The 16883-nt window shown below is 42.0% G+C and overlaps 1 protein-coding gene across 2 annotated transcripts; it reads right to left on the bottom strand.

Annotated features, from left to right (window-relative positions):
* Nucleotides 1–4387: 4387 nt before the first annotated feature.
* Nucleotides 4388–16634, bottom strand: ZNF24 (zinc finger protein 24). Of its 2 annotated transcripts, none has more exons than XM_032421433.1 (4): nt 16223–16634; nt 13591–14093; nt 13192–13339; nt 4388–10680 (listed from the first exon to the last, which is right to left on the bottom strand). In XM_032421433.1, exons 2-4 carry the CDS (start codon nt 14008–14010, stop codon nt 10142–10144), a joined length of 1107 nt encoding a protein of 368 aa, XP_032277324.1. In that variant the 5' UTR covers nt 14011–14093; nt 16223–16634; the 3' UTR covers nt 4388–10141. The 2 variants fall into 2 exon arrangements, with proteins under 2 accessions (XP_032277324.1, XP_032277323.1); XM_032421432.1 differs by having other exon boundaries at nt 16229–16634.
* Between the last annotated feature and the right edge of the window lie 249 nt (nt 16635–16883).

Here is a 16883-nt window from a genome sequence, read left to right as displayed (position 1 = left end):
CTCCCACTTCACCTCTGGCCTGCCGTTCCTCCTGTGTGAGGCTGAATGGTGCCACCTGGAAGTGTGGAGGGGTTCCTGCTCCGTGGTAGAAACTGACCAGGGGGGGAGAGTGCAGAAACGTCGCCTCCCTCCTCCTCCGCGGGGGTGAGCGGGGCGGAAGGGGCCCGCAGCGCGGGTGCTCCGAACACAGGGAGACAGGCAAACAGCAGTGCCGAAGCGGTGAGACAGCTCAGCCACACCCGCTTCTATGTGCTCTCCTCCCTTCTTCACCTCCCATTTACCCTCCTCAACCTTTTCTGGGATTGCGTCACCCCCAAAAAATCCTTAGCAATAAGGTTTTTTTTTTTTAATATTTTATTTATTTATTTGGCAGAGAGAGACACAGCGAGAGAGGGAACACAAGCAGGGGGAGTGGGAGAGGGAGAAGCAGGCTTCCCGCTGAGCAGGGAGCCCGATGCGGGGCTCGATCCCAGGACCCTGGGACCATGACCTGAGCTGAAGGCAGACGCTTAACCAACTGAGCCACCCAGGTGCCTCCTAAGGTTGTTTTGTTTTTTTTTTTAATCTTAGGCTCTGTTTCCTTAGGAACTCAGACTAAAGCAGGCATCAGAGTGGCTATTGCTGGGATATATGAGCCTGTGGTTCAGAGAAGAGGTCAAGGCTGAGATACAGATTTTGCAGTCATAGATTGTATTTAAAGAGATGAGACCGGAGGAGATCACCCAGGAAGAGAATATAGGTAGAAAAGGAAGGAGATACGAAGAGAGATGAACCCTGAGCCCTCAGGCACCGCAGTCCAGAGAGATGAAGAGATAGCGTCAAGACCGAGGAGAAATGCCCCGTGAGTTAGAGGAAAACCAAGCAGGTTGTTCTCCAAGGCAAATGTAAATACGTCAGTTATACAAAATACTGCTGATAGCTCAAGCAATAGACGTCTAATAAATGAGTATTGGAATCAGCAATATGGAGATGAGCAAACTTTACTACAACTCTTTGTGTGGATAAGAATTTGTATAACATAGAGTGATGTCACATCTCTCATTCCTGACATAATATCTATTTTCTCTTTCTTTTCCCGCACCCTCCCCCCCCCACCCCCGCCCCGCCCCGCAACAGTCTGGCAGAAGTTTATTAATTTTATAAACCTTAGCTTTTGGTTTAAAAAGAATATAGAAATTTTCTCTAGTTTTTGTTTTTTATTTTGTTGACTTCCAATCTAATCTTTGCTATTTCATTTTTTTCTCTTTACCTTGGGTTTTTTTTTTTTTGAAAGATTTTATTTATTTATTTATTTGACAGAGAGAGAGAACACAAGCAGGGGGAGTGGGAGAGGGAGAAGCAGGCTCCCCGCGGAGCAGGGAGCCTGATGTGGGACTCGATCCCAGGACCCTGGGATCATGACCTGAGCCGAAGGCAGTCGCTTAACCGACTGAGCCACCCAGGCGCCCTCTTTACCTTGGGTTTAATTTGTTCTTATTTTGGTTTCTTAACATGGAAGCTGAGGTAACTTAATTAAGACTTCTTTTTTTAGAGAGAGCGAGCGAGCGCGCAGGAGTGCCGGTGGGGGGCTGAGGGAGAGACGGAATCCCAAGCAGGCTCCAAGCCAAGGGCAGAGGCTGCCGCAGGACTGGATTCAGGACCCTGAGATCATGAGCTGAGCTGAAATCAAGAGTCTGGCCCTTAACCAACTGAGTCACCCAGGTGCCCCAAAACATTTTTTTCTAATGTGTTTTATTGCTATAGGGGCGCCTGGGTGGCTCAGTTGGTTAAGCGACCGCCTTCGGCTCAGGTCATGATCCTGGAGTCTGAGGATCGAGTCCCTCATCCGGCTTCCTGCTCTGCAGGGAGTCTGCTTCTTCTGACCCTCCCCCCTCTCATGTGCTCTCTCATTCTCTCTCTCAAATAAATAAATAAAATCTTTTTAAAAATGTGTTTTATTGCTATAAATTTCCCCATAAGTACTGCATCCCATAGATTATTTTTTCAAATATTTCTGTATACTTCCTGTCTCACCTTTGAGGACTCAGATTACAATTACACATATCAGGGCGCTTGAAATTGTACCACAGCTGTCGATGCTCTACTCATTTTTTCTCAGTGTTTTCTTTTCCTCTGCTTTTCATTTTGCAGAGTTTCTATTACTATGTCTTATATACTATAATTTTTTTTCTTCCTTTCTTCTATTACACTTTAACTACAATTAATCCCATCTGTGTGTTTTTTGTTGTTTTTGTTTTTGTTTTAAATCTCAGACATTGTAGTTTTTGTCTCTAGAAGTTTAGTTTGGTTGCTTTTTGTAACTTTCATATCTCCACCAAACATGCCGTGTTTCCAGTAGCTTCTTGATCATATGGAATGTAGTTATAATTATCTTTATGGGCTTGTCTATTAATTCTTTGTCATTTCTGGGCCAATTTAGTTGAGTGGTTTTTCTTATTATGGGTTGTATTTTCCTGCTTCTTTGCATGATTTATAGTTTTTTTTTTTTAAAGATTTTATTTATTTGACAGAGATAGACACAGCTAGAGAGGGAACACAAGCAGGGGGAGTGGGAGAAGGAGAAGCAGGCTTCCTGCTGAGCAGGGAGCCCAGTGCGGGGCTCCATCCCAGGACCCTGGGATCATGACCCGAGCCGAAGGCAGACACTTAATGACCGAACCACCCAGACGCCCCACATGATTTTATAATTTTTTAAAATATTTTATTTATTCATTTGAGACACACAGATACAGAGAGAGAGAGAGCATGAGCAGTGGGAGAGGCAGAGGGAGAGGGAGAAGTAGACTCCCCGCTGAGCCAGGAGCCCGATGTGGGGCTTGATCCCAGGACCCTGGGATCATGACCTGAGCCGAAGGCAGACGCTTAACCATCTGAGCCACCCAGGCGCCCCATGATTTATAGTTTTTGATTGGATGCCAGACATTATGCATTGTGCCTTAGCAGGTGCTAGATATTTTTTATATATTCTTGAGTTTTGTTATGGGATGTATTTAAATTATTTGGATACAGTTTTATCCTCTCAGGTCTTGCTCTTAAGTATCTTTTAGGGAATATGAGTCTAGGGTACATTTTTCTCCACTAAGGAGGCAGGACCCTTCCTATTATCCAAACCCAGAGTTTCTCAGCCTCAGCAAGGTTGATATTTAGGGCTGGGTAATTTGTTATGCATTGTAGGATGTTTAGCAGCATCTCTGGCCTCTACCGACTAGATGCCAGTAGAACCCATCTTCTCCGGTGTAACAACCCAAGAAAAGGTCTCCAGATGTTGCCAAATGTCAGGGAGGGGGAGGGCAGTAGTGGTAGGCAAAATTGCACTTGAGAACCAATGTTCTGACGCCCTGTGAATTATGAGGTTTTCTACTCAGATACCCTTGGTGAGCTCCAGTGATTTCTCTCTCTAATCCTTTTGGATCATTCTTTCCCCGCCTCAGGTAGTTTCCCTATACACAGGTGCTCATCAGTACTGGACTCGAGGGGGGCCCTTTGCAGATCTCCAGTGTTCTCTGTCTAGTTCTCTATCTGGTACATTGCCCTGCAAAAGCTAGCCACCGTGGCCTCCGAGGACCCCTGGCTCCATCTTCTCAATTCAGGGAGCCTGCCAGGCTCTGCTTGAGTTCTCCTTTCCTGTGCTGTGTGCTAGAAACTCTCTCCAGGTAGTAAACTGAGACCACTCAAATTTGCTTCACTTGTTTCCCATCTCTCAGGAATCCCATCTCTCTGATCCTTTGCTGTATGTATTTTGCAACGTTTGTTCAGGCAGGTTAGATCTGGTCATCTTGGCCCAATGGATTTTGTGTGTTCATGATTTAAAAACAAAACAAATTTCCATCATAATCAGAAAAATCCAGGAGAGGAAAATTGATAATGCAAGATGGAGAGTGTTGGGAACATGCCTTTGAGTAAGTGTGAGAGGACAGGTTAGGGCCAGTGGAGGATTCAGGCAGAACAGATGATCCAAAGTTAAGAGGGAAGAAGGCATTAGCACACCAAGATATGGACACTTTACTCTTTTCTAACTTTTTTTTCCCCAGTTGTAAATATCAGTGTAATAGGTATAGACGGGGATAGGGATGGAGAGAACATTTATATAGGTGGATAGAGAAAATTAAAATGTTAATGGGATGTTACTAGGATTGTGAACTTATGGGTCACTTTTTGGGTGATTTTTATTTCTAAACTCTATTATTACTTCATAAAGAAAACAGGCAAAGAAACATTTTTAAGAATTTACATAGGGAGCTGGACACTTTGTTCTATTCTCAGCACCTACTCATGCTACTTCTTTGCCCAAAAATGGTTTCCCATCTCATTCAAAGTGTAAGTCATAGTCCTAACAATGGCGAACCAGGTCTTCCACGATCTGGCCCCACCCTCCCCCCTGACCCCATTTATTCCCTGGCTTCACCCACTACTTTACCTCATGTTTATTCTGCTTCAGTGACTCTGCCTTCTGTTTCTTGAACAAATCATTGCTCCCACATCAAGCTATTTGCACTTGCTATTCCCATGCATGGAACGTCTTTCCTCCAGTTTCATGGCTTGCTTTCTTATACTTATTCCCATCTTTCCTCAAATTCCACATTTTTTCCAATTTATTTTCTCCTTACCACTCATCATATGACATACAATATGCTTTTCCTTTCTCTGCTGCCGTGTGTAGTTTCCACACACAAAAGCCACAGACGTAAACTCTAATAAAGTTTTGAACGTTAGCAACTTCAAATCCACGGGTCTGATAATAAAATTAGGGCCCCAGAGAACCATGTTTGGGGAGGGGCTTCAAGGGTCACATACAGGGGGTGCTTGAGGGGAATGCTCCAAGAGTAATGTTTGGAGGTGGGTACAGCATAGACTTGGCAGTGTAATCCCCAGTCTTGAGCCCTAGATTAATGAATCTGTATGAAGGATGGAAGAGAAACGCCAGGCACGATTGTGCAAAAAGCTTTTCATCCACAGATGTTCCCAACACCAATGTTTAGTTATTGTTGGAATGTAAAATGTTATGTGTGTGGTGCAGACAGAGTGGAGTAACAAATGGCAGAAGTTGACAGAGGCCAAGTCATGGAAGGCCATGCTAATTTTATTAACCTATAGTGCATAAAGTGTTAATTCTAGAGTTTAGAATTACAAAGCTTTTCTACAAATAAGAAAATACAAAGAACCTATATTAATCAGGACAGAAACCCAATTCAGTTATTTTAAACAAGAAAGGGACTTTATTGGCTCACAAAACTTTAAAGTTCGGAGGTAGGGCAGGCTTTAGGCACAGCTGGATCTAGGGCCTCCAGAAAAATGACATCAGAACTGAGTTCTCATTCCTTTCTGCTAGCCTCTGAGTTTCTCCTCAGACTCTCTCCACATGATGTAAATTCAGGCTTACACAGTCCTTAGTTCGTGGGATCTCTGTACAGCCTTCTTTCCAATAGTTCCAGCAGAAGTTCTGTCGAGAGCTCTCTTTAGCCTGGCTCGAGTCACATGCCCATTCTTTAATCACTGTGGCTAAGAAGCTGCAGGACTCAGGAAGGCCAGACCTGGTCACCTACTCATCTAAGCCACAGGGAATGGGTTCCCCACAATAAATAAGGATTCTGTTACCAGAGGTTGGGGAAAGAGATGCTGAACAACAACAACAACAAAAACACCCAACAACATAGATCCACACATAACCCAACAGAAAAGCTATTATAGGTAAAGGACATGAACAAACAATCCATGATAAAAGTGGCCAATAAACATATGAAAATAACCTCAACCTCACCATCAATCAGGGAAATACAAGATGATTTTTTTTTCTTTATTGCCCATCAGATAAAAATTAACAAGCATAGGTAAGGCTATGTGGGGAAATGAGCATTTTCCATACATAGGGTAAAAACAGTTATGAAGACCTTTGGGAAGGCTAAGATGGGTCTATCAGAAAGCACATCCTTGGACCCAACCATCCACCTCATACAACTCCATCCTAAAGAAATTCACACGTTTACAGAAATACATGAAAAAGATGTTTACTTTGGCAGTGTAATAGCAAGAGAAAAAATAAGGGAAAAGTTGAATAATGGGATTTTCATAGTAGTGCATCCTAATCAACCATTAAAGAAATTTAAAGACCACAGGATTTTTGAGACTAAAGGAAAAAAAAAAAAGCAAGCTGAACAATACACATCTATGATCTTATTTATGTAAAAATAGCATTTATTTAGTGTATGTATATTCATATGGAAATGTACGGAAAGGCAACTCGATGGATGGATGTCAAACTGCGGACAGTGGAATGTGACAAGTGCTGGAGAAAAGGGTCTCTTTGCTCTTATACTTGTGTATCATTTAAGTTTTGTGTAATGAGATGGTAGTCATTTATACTTTCATAATTAAATGCAAATGGCCAATAAACATAAAAAAGATGTTCCTTCTTATTAATAAAAAGAAAGACACGTTTTGCCTACCAGATTGGTAAAAATATTTCAGGATTCAGGGTTGGTGGGGGTGGAGGCAATCAGGCACTCTACTGATGGGAGTTGTAAATCGGTACCATCTTTTTGGTGATAGTTCTCAAAATGTTAAATGTGCACATTCTCTGACCCGATAAATCTATTTCTTGCTATTTATCCTACAGAAATATCCACACAGGCAGCAAAATAGATGGGTAAGAATGGTAACAATACCTTTATCTATAATAAGAAATTGGAAAGAACTTTTCCGTCAATAAGGGGTTAAATAAATTACAGTATATTCATGCAATGGAGTAGTGAGCAGCTATAAAGAACAGTGTCTTCCTCAAGGCGAGGGGGAGGGGAGGCAAGTTTCAGCGCAGTACACGGAAAATGGGGATATGTACCTACCTCATATGGTTGCTGTGAGGATTAAGAGTTAATCCACGGTAAAGCACTTCCAACACTGCCCGTGTGCAGCAACCACAGTGTCAACTATTAACACATTTTGCTTAAATATGTATATGCCTAAGTCTGGAAAAATAGCAAACCAAGTAATTATTACTTCTAAGTAATAGTGTGAAAAGGAATGTCCTTTTGCCATTTAACATTTCTGTATTGTAGAAAATTCAAATGAACGGGTTTAATAAGTTTTTAAATTTGTTAACCAGAAAAAGCATAAAATTTATCAATCAAGGTTTAACAGCCATCACTCACTGCACTGTGAAAAAATAGATATCCCTGTTAAGTTCCAGAACTAGATTTGAGTTTTAGCTCTAATTGGCCACATGCAAGTCACACAATCTCGGAATCGTTCTTTCCTTGCCTACAAATCTAAGTGAGATAGGTAGAGTGACTAATCCAATGCCTGGCGTGCAGATTATGTCAATACATACACCCCTCCCTTCAATTTACATAAATGTGATCCACATATTGCTAAATCAAATTTTGGGAGTTTAACCTCCAAGAAAACCAGAAGAAAATTCAGCAGTAAGGAGCAAATGCTCAGTAGCTATCGGGCAGTCATCAGCAGTCTGCATGCCAGTAACAATGACTGCTCTTTTACTAACCAAACAGATGGCACTGCTTGGCAACTGACAGATCAGCACCTCATCAGAGGCCGCGCAGCCCCCAAAACTGCTAACTACGATGATCTGTGTGGGTATCAATTAACATCTGGATGAAATAATAAATCACTGAAGAGTTATTTTAAATCAGTTTGTCTAGTGGGGACTTAGCCTACCCAGAGATGGTGAGTACACAGACTGCCATTTCTTTTCCCATGTACCCTAATCCAGTCTTTTTGGGTCCAGCCCATTTTCCCCACAGAGCCTTGCCTTGGCCTCAGAATCCTTTCTAAACAATGCACAGGTATCAGAGCTGACAAGACAAACTCACATTTGCCAAGTCTACCATCACTTTCTCTAAGCTCTGACATTATACCAAACATCTTTGGCATTTGTGACAACTGTACCACAGGGAAGCTTCTTTGTATACAGGAGAGATACAAGATCTAAAAAAGAGAGTGAAATTCTAGCAACTGAGAGGTGCCTCCCTTCTTACCTACTCTGATACAAGAATTCTGTCATCTCAGCAGAAGAATTAAAAATATGCCACCTCAAAACCTACTTGGAAAGAAGCCAGTTATAAATAAATAAATCAACTCAAGATCGTTTTATCTTAGAGCGGAGGAGTTTATAGCTTTATTGGACATTGACTTGTTTCCTCTCAGCCACAAAGAGAAAAAGACCCAAACAAAAGTCCCTACATTTTCTTGTATAACTTAAAATACATTATATCATTACTACATATTTATACTTCAATAAATCTTAATCTATAAAGCACATTTCTTATAATTAATTGTTATCAGAAAAATCTATAAACAAGCTCCATTCTGCCTCACTTTTCCACCAGCTGGCCTTGCATTTATTACTATGCTTTTTAACAGGCTCATGCAAATCTCACCTTCCATTTTTAAATTTGATCCAAGCACCAGATGTAACCAAAATCTCTGGAACTATGAAATCTTTTTATTCACATGGGTCATTTTCCACACAATTAATGCCCACTATAAAAAAGCCTTTTCCGTATTCTCTATTTTAACTTCCAGAGTTTTCCACTAAACAGTAAAACCACAGTACTTGGGATTCTCAGCCAAGGAGTATATAATCCTACTACTACAATGTATTACTTTTATACATTTTTAAAAATGTGTTAAGACTTAAAATTTAAAAAAAAAAATAGTTCAATCAATTCTGATAGTTAATAAACTAGTTGTTAATAGCCTATTGTTTATTTTTAAATAGAACAATCCATTCAACTTAACATGTAAGTACAACCTCGATGCTACTAGAGATTGATTAGTTTTTTTAAAAGACCCACAAACCTCCAAACTGTGATAAGAGTATCTTGGACTCACCTCTGAAGATTGCTGGAGAGCTGGCTAGCTCTTTGAGCTGAGTCTTCCTTTCCCCCAAACACAACACCCTGGTAAGAGAACTATGGCTCTGGGAATCTCAGAGGTGACCTCCCCCAGGACTGCTCAGAGGGAAGAAGCTAACTCACATGAAACAGCTTTAGACCAAATCCCCAATGATTTACAGTGGAAGAAATAGCTACCTACCTACGGTAGGGTTACAGTACCTAGCACAGTGCCTTGTCGGTAGAAAATGTTTAATAATAAATGCATGGCTGTTTTGTTAGCCTGCTGCGCAACCCTTTTGTACCAAAAGAATAAAACAGCAAACCTGATACTTGTTGCCCACCTGTCATGGATTTTTATGTCCTTAACAAAAAGAAAGGCAAAATAATAAATTAGATCTTCAAGTCTCTTTTTGTTTTCTAAAAGCCAAGACAGCCCATTACCCTCATGTTTACATTTGCCCTTCAACACTGCCATTCACTACAAATTCTTCCCTAGCGTTAGAACGTTTACTCTCATAGTTTTAGAAGTGTTTCTTGTTCACACTGTCCATTTTCTACTGGTAACACAGAACAGTAATCTCATTAGCGGGATGCCTTCAAATTAGACAGGATAAGCGGTGTTTTGAGCTTCCCTGCAGGCAGATAATTACACTGAGATAAATTCTTGATATACTTCAATTCTTGGATCAAAGTATTTGTTTATCTTGCCCAATCTAGATGTCCCATTCACTTTTTGATGTTTTATCACCATCACTTATCTGAGTTTTAAGGCTCATTTTACTTTGAGGCTTTTGGTCATCCTTTATCTTCTGTTTTCTGAAACGCATATTCAAATTAGGTAAAAGGAAGCAGAAGGGTAAATTTTTTTAAAAATGGTTTCAGTTTTCAAATTTTATAATTCTTATGTAGCCTTTTAATGTAGAAGGGAATGTACCCTTGCAAAGAACATTCTAATGATCAACACAGAAATAATGTGTCTAAAAAGGAAACTTTTAAGGGACAAAGAATCAGGTAGTTCATTATTTGGAAAAATAATAAGAATATAAACATCACATGGAAGATTTAGGAATTAACACCTGAATTAAGTTTAAAATTTCAGTTTCTAGGCAGGTATGACATTGTTTCTTTCAAGATAAAGTAATAGTGGGTGAAGATTTTCTACATTTCCCAGTGGATTTTCTTAACAGTCTATATAGGGAAATAAAACTATTATGTATCATTTCATGTTTTTAATTTTGTCTTCATTTCTGAAGAAAAAGACCTGAGTGCTGATTTTTTTTTGTAATTTCTTAAACTTTCACAACATTCAGAAGTTTCTCTGCATTGTGTCTTCGCTGATGTCTAAAAAGATTTGAGCTCTGACTATAAGATTTCCCACACTGAACGCATTCATAAGGTTTCTCCCCAGTATGGATTCTCTGATGATTAATGAGCCCAGAATTCTGGCTAAAGGCTTTTCCACATTCAAGACATTTGTAAGGTTTTTCTCCAGTATGGACTCTCTGATGTTGCACAAGGATAGAACTTCTGCTGAATGCTTTCCCACATTCAACACATCCATAGGGTTTCTCCCCACTGTGGATTCTTTGATGAAGAATGAGGGCTGAGCCCTGACTGAAGTGTTTTCCACATTCATCACATATATGTTGTTTCTTTCGAGAGGGATTTCTCTTTCTTTCAAATCTGCCCTTGGGGAAACAGGCTTCTCCGTACTTAAAAATTTGAGGAACACCTATATTGAGAGTGCCAGGAACTTCATGAGATTCTACTGCTGAAGGAATCTCCTGCTTTGGAGCTAGTGCTCCATTTTCAGTCCTACCATCATCGTCTGAAATAAAGAAAAAATGTAAATATCACTCGTTTCCTATTCTGGAAGGAAAGAGACCTGAAGAAAAATTTAGTAAAAGTGAACTAAAAGTAAACAGCTTGCATACATGTACAAACAGCACTCTGAAAAACGGTGTTAAGGTTGCCTACTCCAAAAAAGAAAAAACTGAAATGACTGATTATGAGGCTAAGGGAGGTAATGGCATGCTAACATAATGAGGAATTAAAAGGTTATATCTGAATAAAAGTGGTTAACATAAGCAAGTGGGCTATACAATACTAGTCAGAAAACAAAGGGCAGAATGATGGCAGAGTCTAAGACTGTTAGACAAAGTGATGCAAGCTAGGTCTGGCTGAAACTTCTTAAGAAATATAAAAGTGGCCATTAGGAAATCATTATAATATTCTTTTGCTCTGAGAAAGAAAGAAATCACATCAAAATATAATGGTGTAAATAACAAGCAGTCTGTCAGAAAAATGACTATTTCTGAAATGAGCAAGAGCAGGCAGATCACGGCCAACACTACATTAAAAGCAGAACCTGGAAGATGTCCTAATAAGAAACTGAAGATAGGGGCGCCTGGGTGGCTCAGTCGTTAAGCGTCTGCCTTCGGCTCAGGTCATGCTCCCAGGGTCCTGGGATCAAGCCCCACATTGGGCTCCCTGCTCAGCAGGAAGTCTGCTTCTCCCTCCCCCACGCCCCCTGCTTGTGTTCCCTCTCTCGCTGTGTCTCTCTCTGTCAAATAAATAAATAAAATCTTAAAAAAAAAAGAAAATGAAGATAAACTGGGGGTATTCTCTGTTAACTCAGGACATGACACATATATTCAACAGGCTCTTGGTAAATGAAAAGTTTTCCTGTATATGAAGGTTGCACTACTAGGTATTTGCCATGGTACTTAGAGGAGTTATTATTTCTAAGCCTCAGTTAAATGAGTCCAGTGAAACAAAAGCCTGAATTAATTACCAACATGAGGTACATTACCCACCTGCAGGAAGCAGTATGAACAAGTCTCACTAAGACTTTCCTGAAACTTCAAGCCTTGAAGAGCACAGTTACTAGAGGGTGAGCAGCAGCAATTAGAAAAGTGGTAAACAGTGGGCAAGTCTATAATGATTACCAAAGGGATAAAGTCAAGAGAGAAGACTAACAACAAGAGACTGAAGGGTGCAGGGGATCAGTGAGGCCTGGAGACATGAACAAAAGAGAAGCAAGTGTTAAAGTTATGTGGGGACAAACGGCACAGAAAGAAAGAAGTTCCCCAGTGTGGTAAAGACTAGACCCCTGGAATAAGGCTATTTACAAATAAGGGAAAATTATTCTAAAATTCAGGGAGGTGAGAAATCTTCTACCCAAGAAAACGTCACCTCCAATGACCAAGGATAGTGGTTCTCGAACTTCATTTCAGAGAAGAATGTCCCATGAAACACGTAAAACTACAGGCTCTCAGAAGACCTCAGCCCCACCCCACCAGTTCTGGTTCCCTACACTGTCCCCTCAGATGGGAAGAAAACCTGAGGAGACCCCATCTGTGGCACATACCAGCATTATCTACAATTACCTCAAGGAAAGATTCCCAAAGCAGTCTCGAACAAATATGAACAAGAACCCAGCAGGTTGAGGAATATACTGGCTGGTATCAAAGTATACTAAGTATATGGTGTCAACTGCCAATATACTGGGAAAGACTAGTTTAAACGACTTATTATAATCGTGAGCTTTTTATTTTTCTGTACTTAAAGCATATTTTAGCTACAGGACCTATTTCTGTGTAAATACTTGGAAAATGTGAAGAGTTTTATGCAAATATCATTTCTACAAAAGACGCTTCTTAGCAAAAAAAGACTTTAGGTTGAAGAAAAAACAAAAATAACCAAAAATTTAGAAAGACTTCAGTGGTCAGCAACAAAAAGAATGAATCTGAAGAGGCTTCAGGTAAGCTCATTGTGCCAAGAGGATTAGGCAGGAGACTGAAAGGATATGAAACAGATGACAGAGAATACTGCATGCAAAATAAGGGACCTAGGGGCAACTGGGTGGCTCAGTTGGTTAAGTGTCTGCCTTGGGCTCATGTCATGATCCCAGAGTCCTGGAATCAAGCCCTGCAACTGACTCACTGCTCAGTAGGGAGCCTCCTTCTCCCTCTCCTCCCCGCTGTCGTGCTCTAATAAATAAATAAAATCTTAAATTAAAAAAAAAATAATAATAAGGGACCTAATCGACAAGCGGGTGCTGGCTCAAAATAAGTCAAATGCCAGTCTGAAATGGGCAGGTCTTCAAGAGGTAAAGGGAAGAAAAGGCTAATGATGTTAATATCTAAGAATAAAAGACCTGAGGTCTGCAAACCAACTGTTACAAGAAAAGAATCAAGATCCTACAGTGTGTCTATGTCTACAAAATCAGGTTAAGGTGATTATTCCCTACCCCCTAGTGGGAACAAGCAAGGAGTTCTGGACAAATGGCCCATACTCTCTTTCACCCTCTAGCCCACTTGGGAGTTTTGGTCCTCACCACAGTGCCTTAGGGAATGGAGCTCCCAGGATGCCCACTTGAGCTGGTTCTCCACAGCATCAAGCTCAGAATTTGGTAATCCCTGAGCTTCTTCTTGAGAAACTATCTCCTCTACCAGAACTTCCCGTTTTCGTCGACGGAGAGAAACCTGGAAAAAAATGAAGTTTGATTCAGGTGAGAAGAAATTTGGTAAGATTCAGAACTAAAAACACACAAGAGAAACCGTAACAACACACATACTGCAAGGGCCTGTATGACGAAGCATAGCTAGAGGGGAACAGTGGGGGGAGGGGCGGGGATAAACATAATTCTAATTTAGTTGAGCAGAATTAACTCAGCAGCTTTGCCTACTGCTATGCCAGTGCTTCTGACCCAGGAGAGTGACACGAGCGGACTCACCGGCTGTCCAGGATCATCGAGCTCACTCTCTAAATCCTCCAGCACTGTCACTGCCTCCTCTCCATTCTCTGGATGATGCTCTCGAACCCAAGTCTGCAATTCCTTGGGTAGGATGGCAACAAACTGCTCCAGCACTACCAGCTCCAAAATTTGTTCTTTTGTGTGTGTCTCTGGCCTGAGCCATAGACGGCAAAGTTCTCGAAGCTGACTCACAGCTTCACGGGGCCCAGGTGAATCCTGGTATCCAAACTGCCTGAATCGCTGTCGGAAAACCTCTGGATCAGGAAGATGGTTCCAAGGGATGCTTGATCCCTCTTCACCATCAGGATCCTCCTCCAACTTCACTCTCAGAATTTTTTCCTCTTCATCTGGAGTTGGGATTATTAGTATTGAATCTTCTTCCACGGACTGTGCAGACATCCTGATTTATAATACTTCAAGAAAAGTCAATCAAGGCAGGATACAGGCCTCAGGGAAATACTCTGTTTTCTTCACAGGCACTCCTGAGGGACAAGAAATTAAAACAAACAAACATAAGTAACCAAATATCCTAAGAATTTGAATATATACTGATAAAGGAAGTAAAAGATACTTGTTTTTTTACCGGATTAAAAATTCCAATCAATAACCTACAGCAGAAGTTGGCAAACTACAGCTCACAGCCAAATCTGGCTTGCTGCCCATTTCTGTACAATGCTGTACTAAGAATAGTTTTCACTTTTACATGGTTGCAAAAAATCACAAGAATACTTCATGACATGTGAAAATGGTAAGAATTTAAAAATGTCTGAGTCCATAAATAATTTTATTTGTTCACGGTTCATGCTACAATGGCAGAGTTGAGTCGTTTCAACAGACACAATATGATCTGAAAAACCTAATATTTACTATCTGGCCCTTTGGAAAAAAAGCTGGCCAATATATGACCTACTAGGTCAACAAATCTTATTTCAATAATTAAAAGAGTCCAAATAAGAACCTGTCTAACTCAATGTTTTCTAAATGCATTTGACCCTGGAACACATTATTTGCAACTCAGGACTGCTGGTCCTTGACCCACGTAGGTCTTAAAAGTAGGGACTGCTTTTCTGTTATCTGTTTAAAAATTTTTTAACAAAATGCTTTTTAGGAGTTATGTTTTTTAGGAGTTAAGAACGATCTTTTAAATGTTTAAGAACTCCCTGGACTTGGGGCACCTGGGTGGCTCAGTCGTTAAGCGTCTGCCTTTGGCTCAGGTCATGATCCCAGGGTCCTGGGATCCAGCTCCACATTGGGCTCTCTGCTCAGCAAGAAGCCTGCTTCTCCCTCCCCCACTCCTCCTGCTTGTGTTCCCTCTCTCCCACGGTCCTCTCTGTGAAATAAATAAATAAAATCTTAAAAAAAAAAAAAAAAGAACTGCCTGGACTTAAAATATATGTGAAAAAATATCCATTTGCTCAGTAACAGATTAATACTGAAAAAAACCTAACCACTAGGTGCCATGCAATGCAAACACTATTCAGTCACCCACTACACCATAACTGCATTTAAATCTATAATGACCGGCATTAATCACGGCAAATTCAATGAAGAAAAGGCACTAGCATAACACCTTAACTTCTTGCAGAGGCCCAGAGTCATCATCTCACACTGGATGACTCACAGTTTTCCCAGCTTCTACCTTCAGGGTAACTTTGTGCTATTTCTGATCCTTTCCTTGTATTTGCACAGTCATGCCCATGCCATTGTTTACAACACATACTAGGAATGAGCCATGCAGCTATTCAGTGTATCTATTTAGGGACCAGAATCTGAAAACCAAAGATTTCACACAACTTCCTGAAACCCTAACAAGACTAATTATCAGAAGACACCTTATCAGACAAGTAATGCAGACAGGTTTAATTACTCTGGAGTGTGGTGACCTTTTAAATAGGGTTTAGCCAACAGATTCGTTAGTTCCTATTCCAGGACCCTACCTTATCAAAGGCTCAATCATTCTACAGAAAAGAAATCTTTCTTCCTTTTATGTTCTCTTACAGCAGCCTGCTCGTGGGCCGTCAAGCAGGTGCAAGGAGGGCAGGCCCGTGGTCGCTACAGCATTTGGGCGGGGAGCCGCGTCCCAGGTGATCTCGTCTCACTCCCGCGGAGTTCCCCTGCAAGCCCCGCCCCGGCGTCCTCCACCCCCCTTCCCTGCACTCCCGCCGGCTGATTTCAGATGACCAAAGGCCACACTGCCCCAACAGCGTCGGGGCTACGGCACTTCCGCCCGCGTCCGGCGGAACTACAAGCCCCGGCAGCCCCTGCGCAAGGCCCGCCCTCTCCCACCTCCGCCCAAAACGAGTCCCAGAACCCTCCGCGAGACGCCAGGCCTCGAAATAGAACAAAACCGGCCGATGGGGGATGGGGAAAGACGAGGGTCGCGGAGGACACAGGAGATGGAGGACTCTCCGATAGTGCGGAAAGCCCGATCTGGCCTTCCTTCTACACCTATCCGCCCCCCAACTACTGGACGCGGAGACCGCGGCCTGTCCTCCGCGCCTCCCGGGAAGCCAAGGTCCCCGCCAAGCTTCTTCGCTGATTCCTGCCAAGAGGTCCGCAGCCTCTTAGCCCAGCGTCCCCCTCACGCCCTTCCCCCCATTCTCGCGCAAACCTCCACCTCAGGATCCGCAGCAGCTTCGCTGTCCAAAGCAGACGCAGAAACGCCGCTCACAAACCGTTTCCCAGAAGCCCCCGGCGCGGACTGCTTCCGGTCTGCGGGTCCCAGGAGGCGGGGAGAGGCGAAGCCCCGCGTTGCCATGGAGATGCACTCCGGGAGGGGGAGGGGCGGCGCGACGACAATGACCGCTTTGAGGCTGCACTTGGCCTCGCGCCACTCTGGATAGCCCAGAGTTCTGCGTTCCGCTTAAGAGACAGGGAAAAGAAAGAGAATTCTGCCATTAAGGTAGTCTCTACGGTTTCACAAGCCAACTGACAGGCATTATCTCATACGAAGCTCACGGTAACCCTCTGAAAGAAATAATAAAAGCGAGTATTTATGAGTGCTTACTGCATTGTACCAGCCACCCGTATTGTCATTTTCACAACAGGTCTATGATGGTAAGAACTTTTATTATTATCCCCATTTCTCAGCCGAGATAGATAACTGAGGCACAAGTAAATAACTTGCCTAGAGCTCATAACTAGTAAGGGGGAGAAAAGATTTGAAACCAAAGCATGACTCCCACTTTTGGCTCCCACACATGTTACGCAGCTTTATTTTGACCAAATTATCTGTCAGGGAAACAAGATGAGACTCTTAAGAGCTTTGGCAG

This window comes from Phoca vitulina, unplaced genomic scaffold (genome assembly GCF_004348235.1).
Source record: "Phoca vitulina isolate PV1807 unplaced genomic scaffold, GSC_HSeal_1.0 scaffold24, whole genome shotgun sequence".
Taxonomy (NCBI): Eukaryota; Metazoa; Chordata; class Mammalia; order Carnivora; family Phocidae; genus Phoca; species Phoca vitulina.
The sequence above is the reverse complement of the archived record's forward strand: the minus strand, read 5'-3'. Positions and strand labels throughout refer to the sequence as shown.

Bases quoted from the DNA above. Each gene is read 5' to 3' on its own strand.
- ZNF24 (XM_032421433.1), bottom strand. From the start codon at position 14,010: ATGTCTGCACAGTCCGTGGAAGAAGATTCAATACTAATAATCCCAACT. The intron at 13,340-13,590 runs GTGAGTCCGCTC...ATTTTTTTCCAG, and splicing joins TCGATGATCCTGGACAGCCG to GTTTCTCTCCGTCGACGAAA. The intron at 10,681-13,191 runs GTGAGGACCAAA...TCTTTATTTCAG, and splicing joins CCATTCCCTAAGGCACTGTG to ACGATGATGGTAGGACTGAA.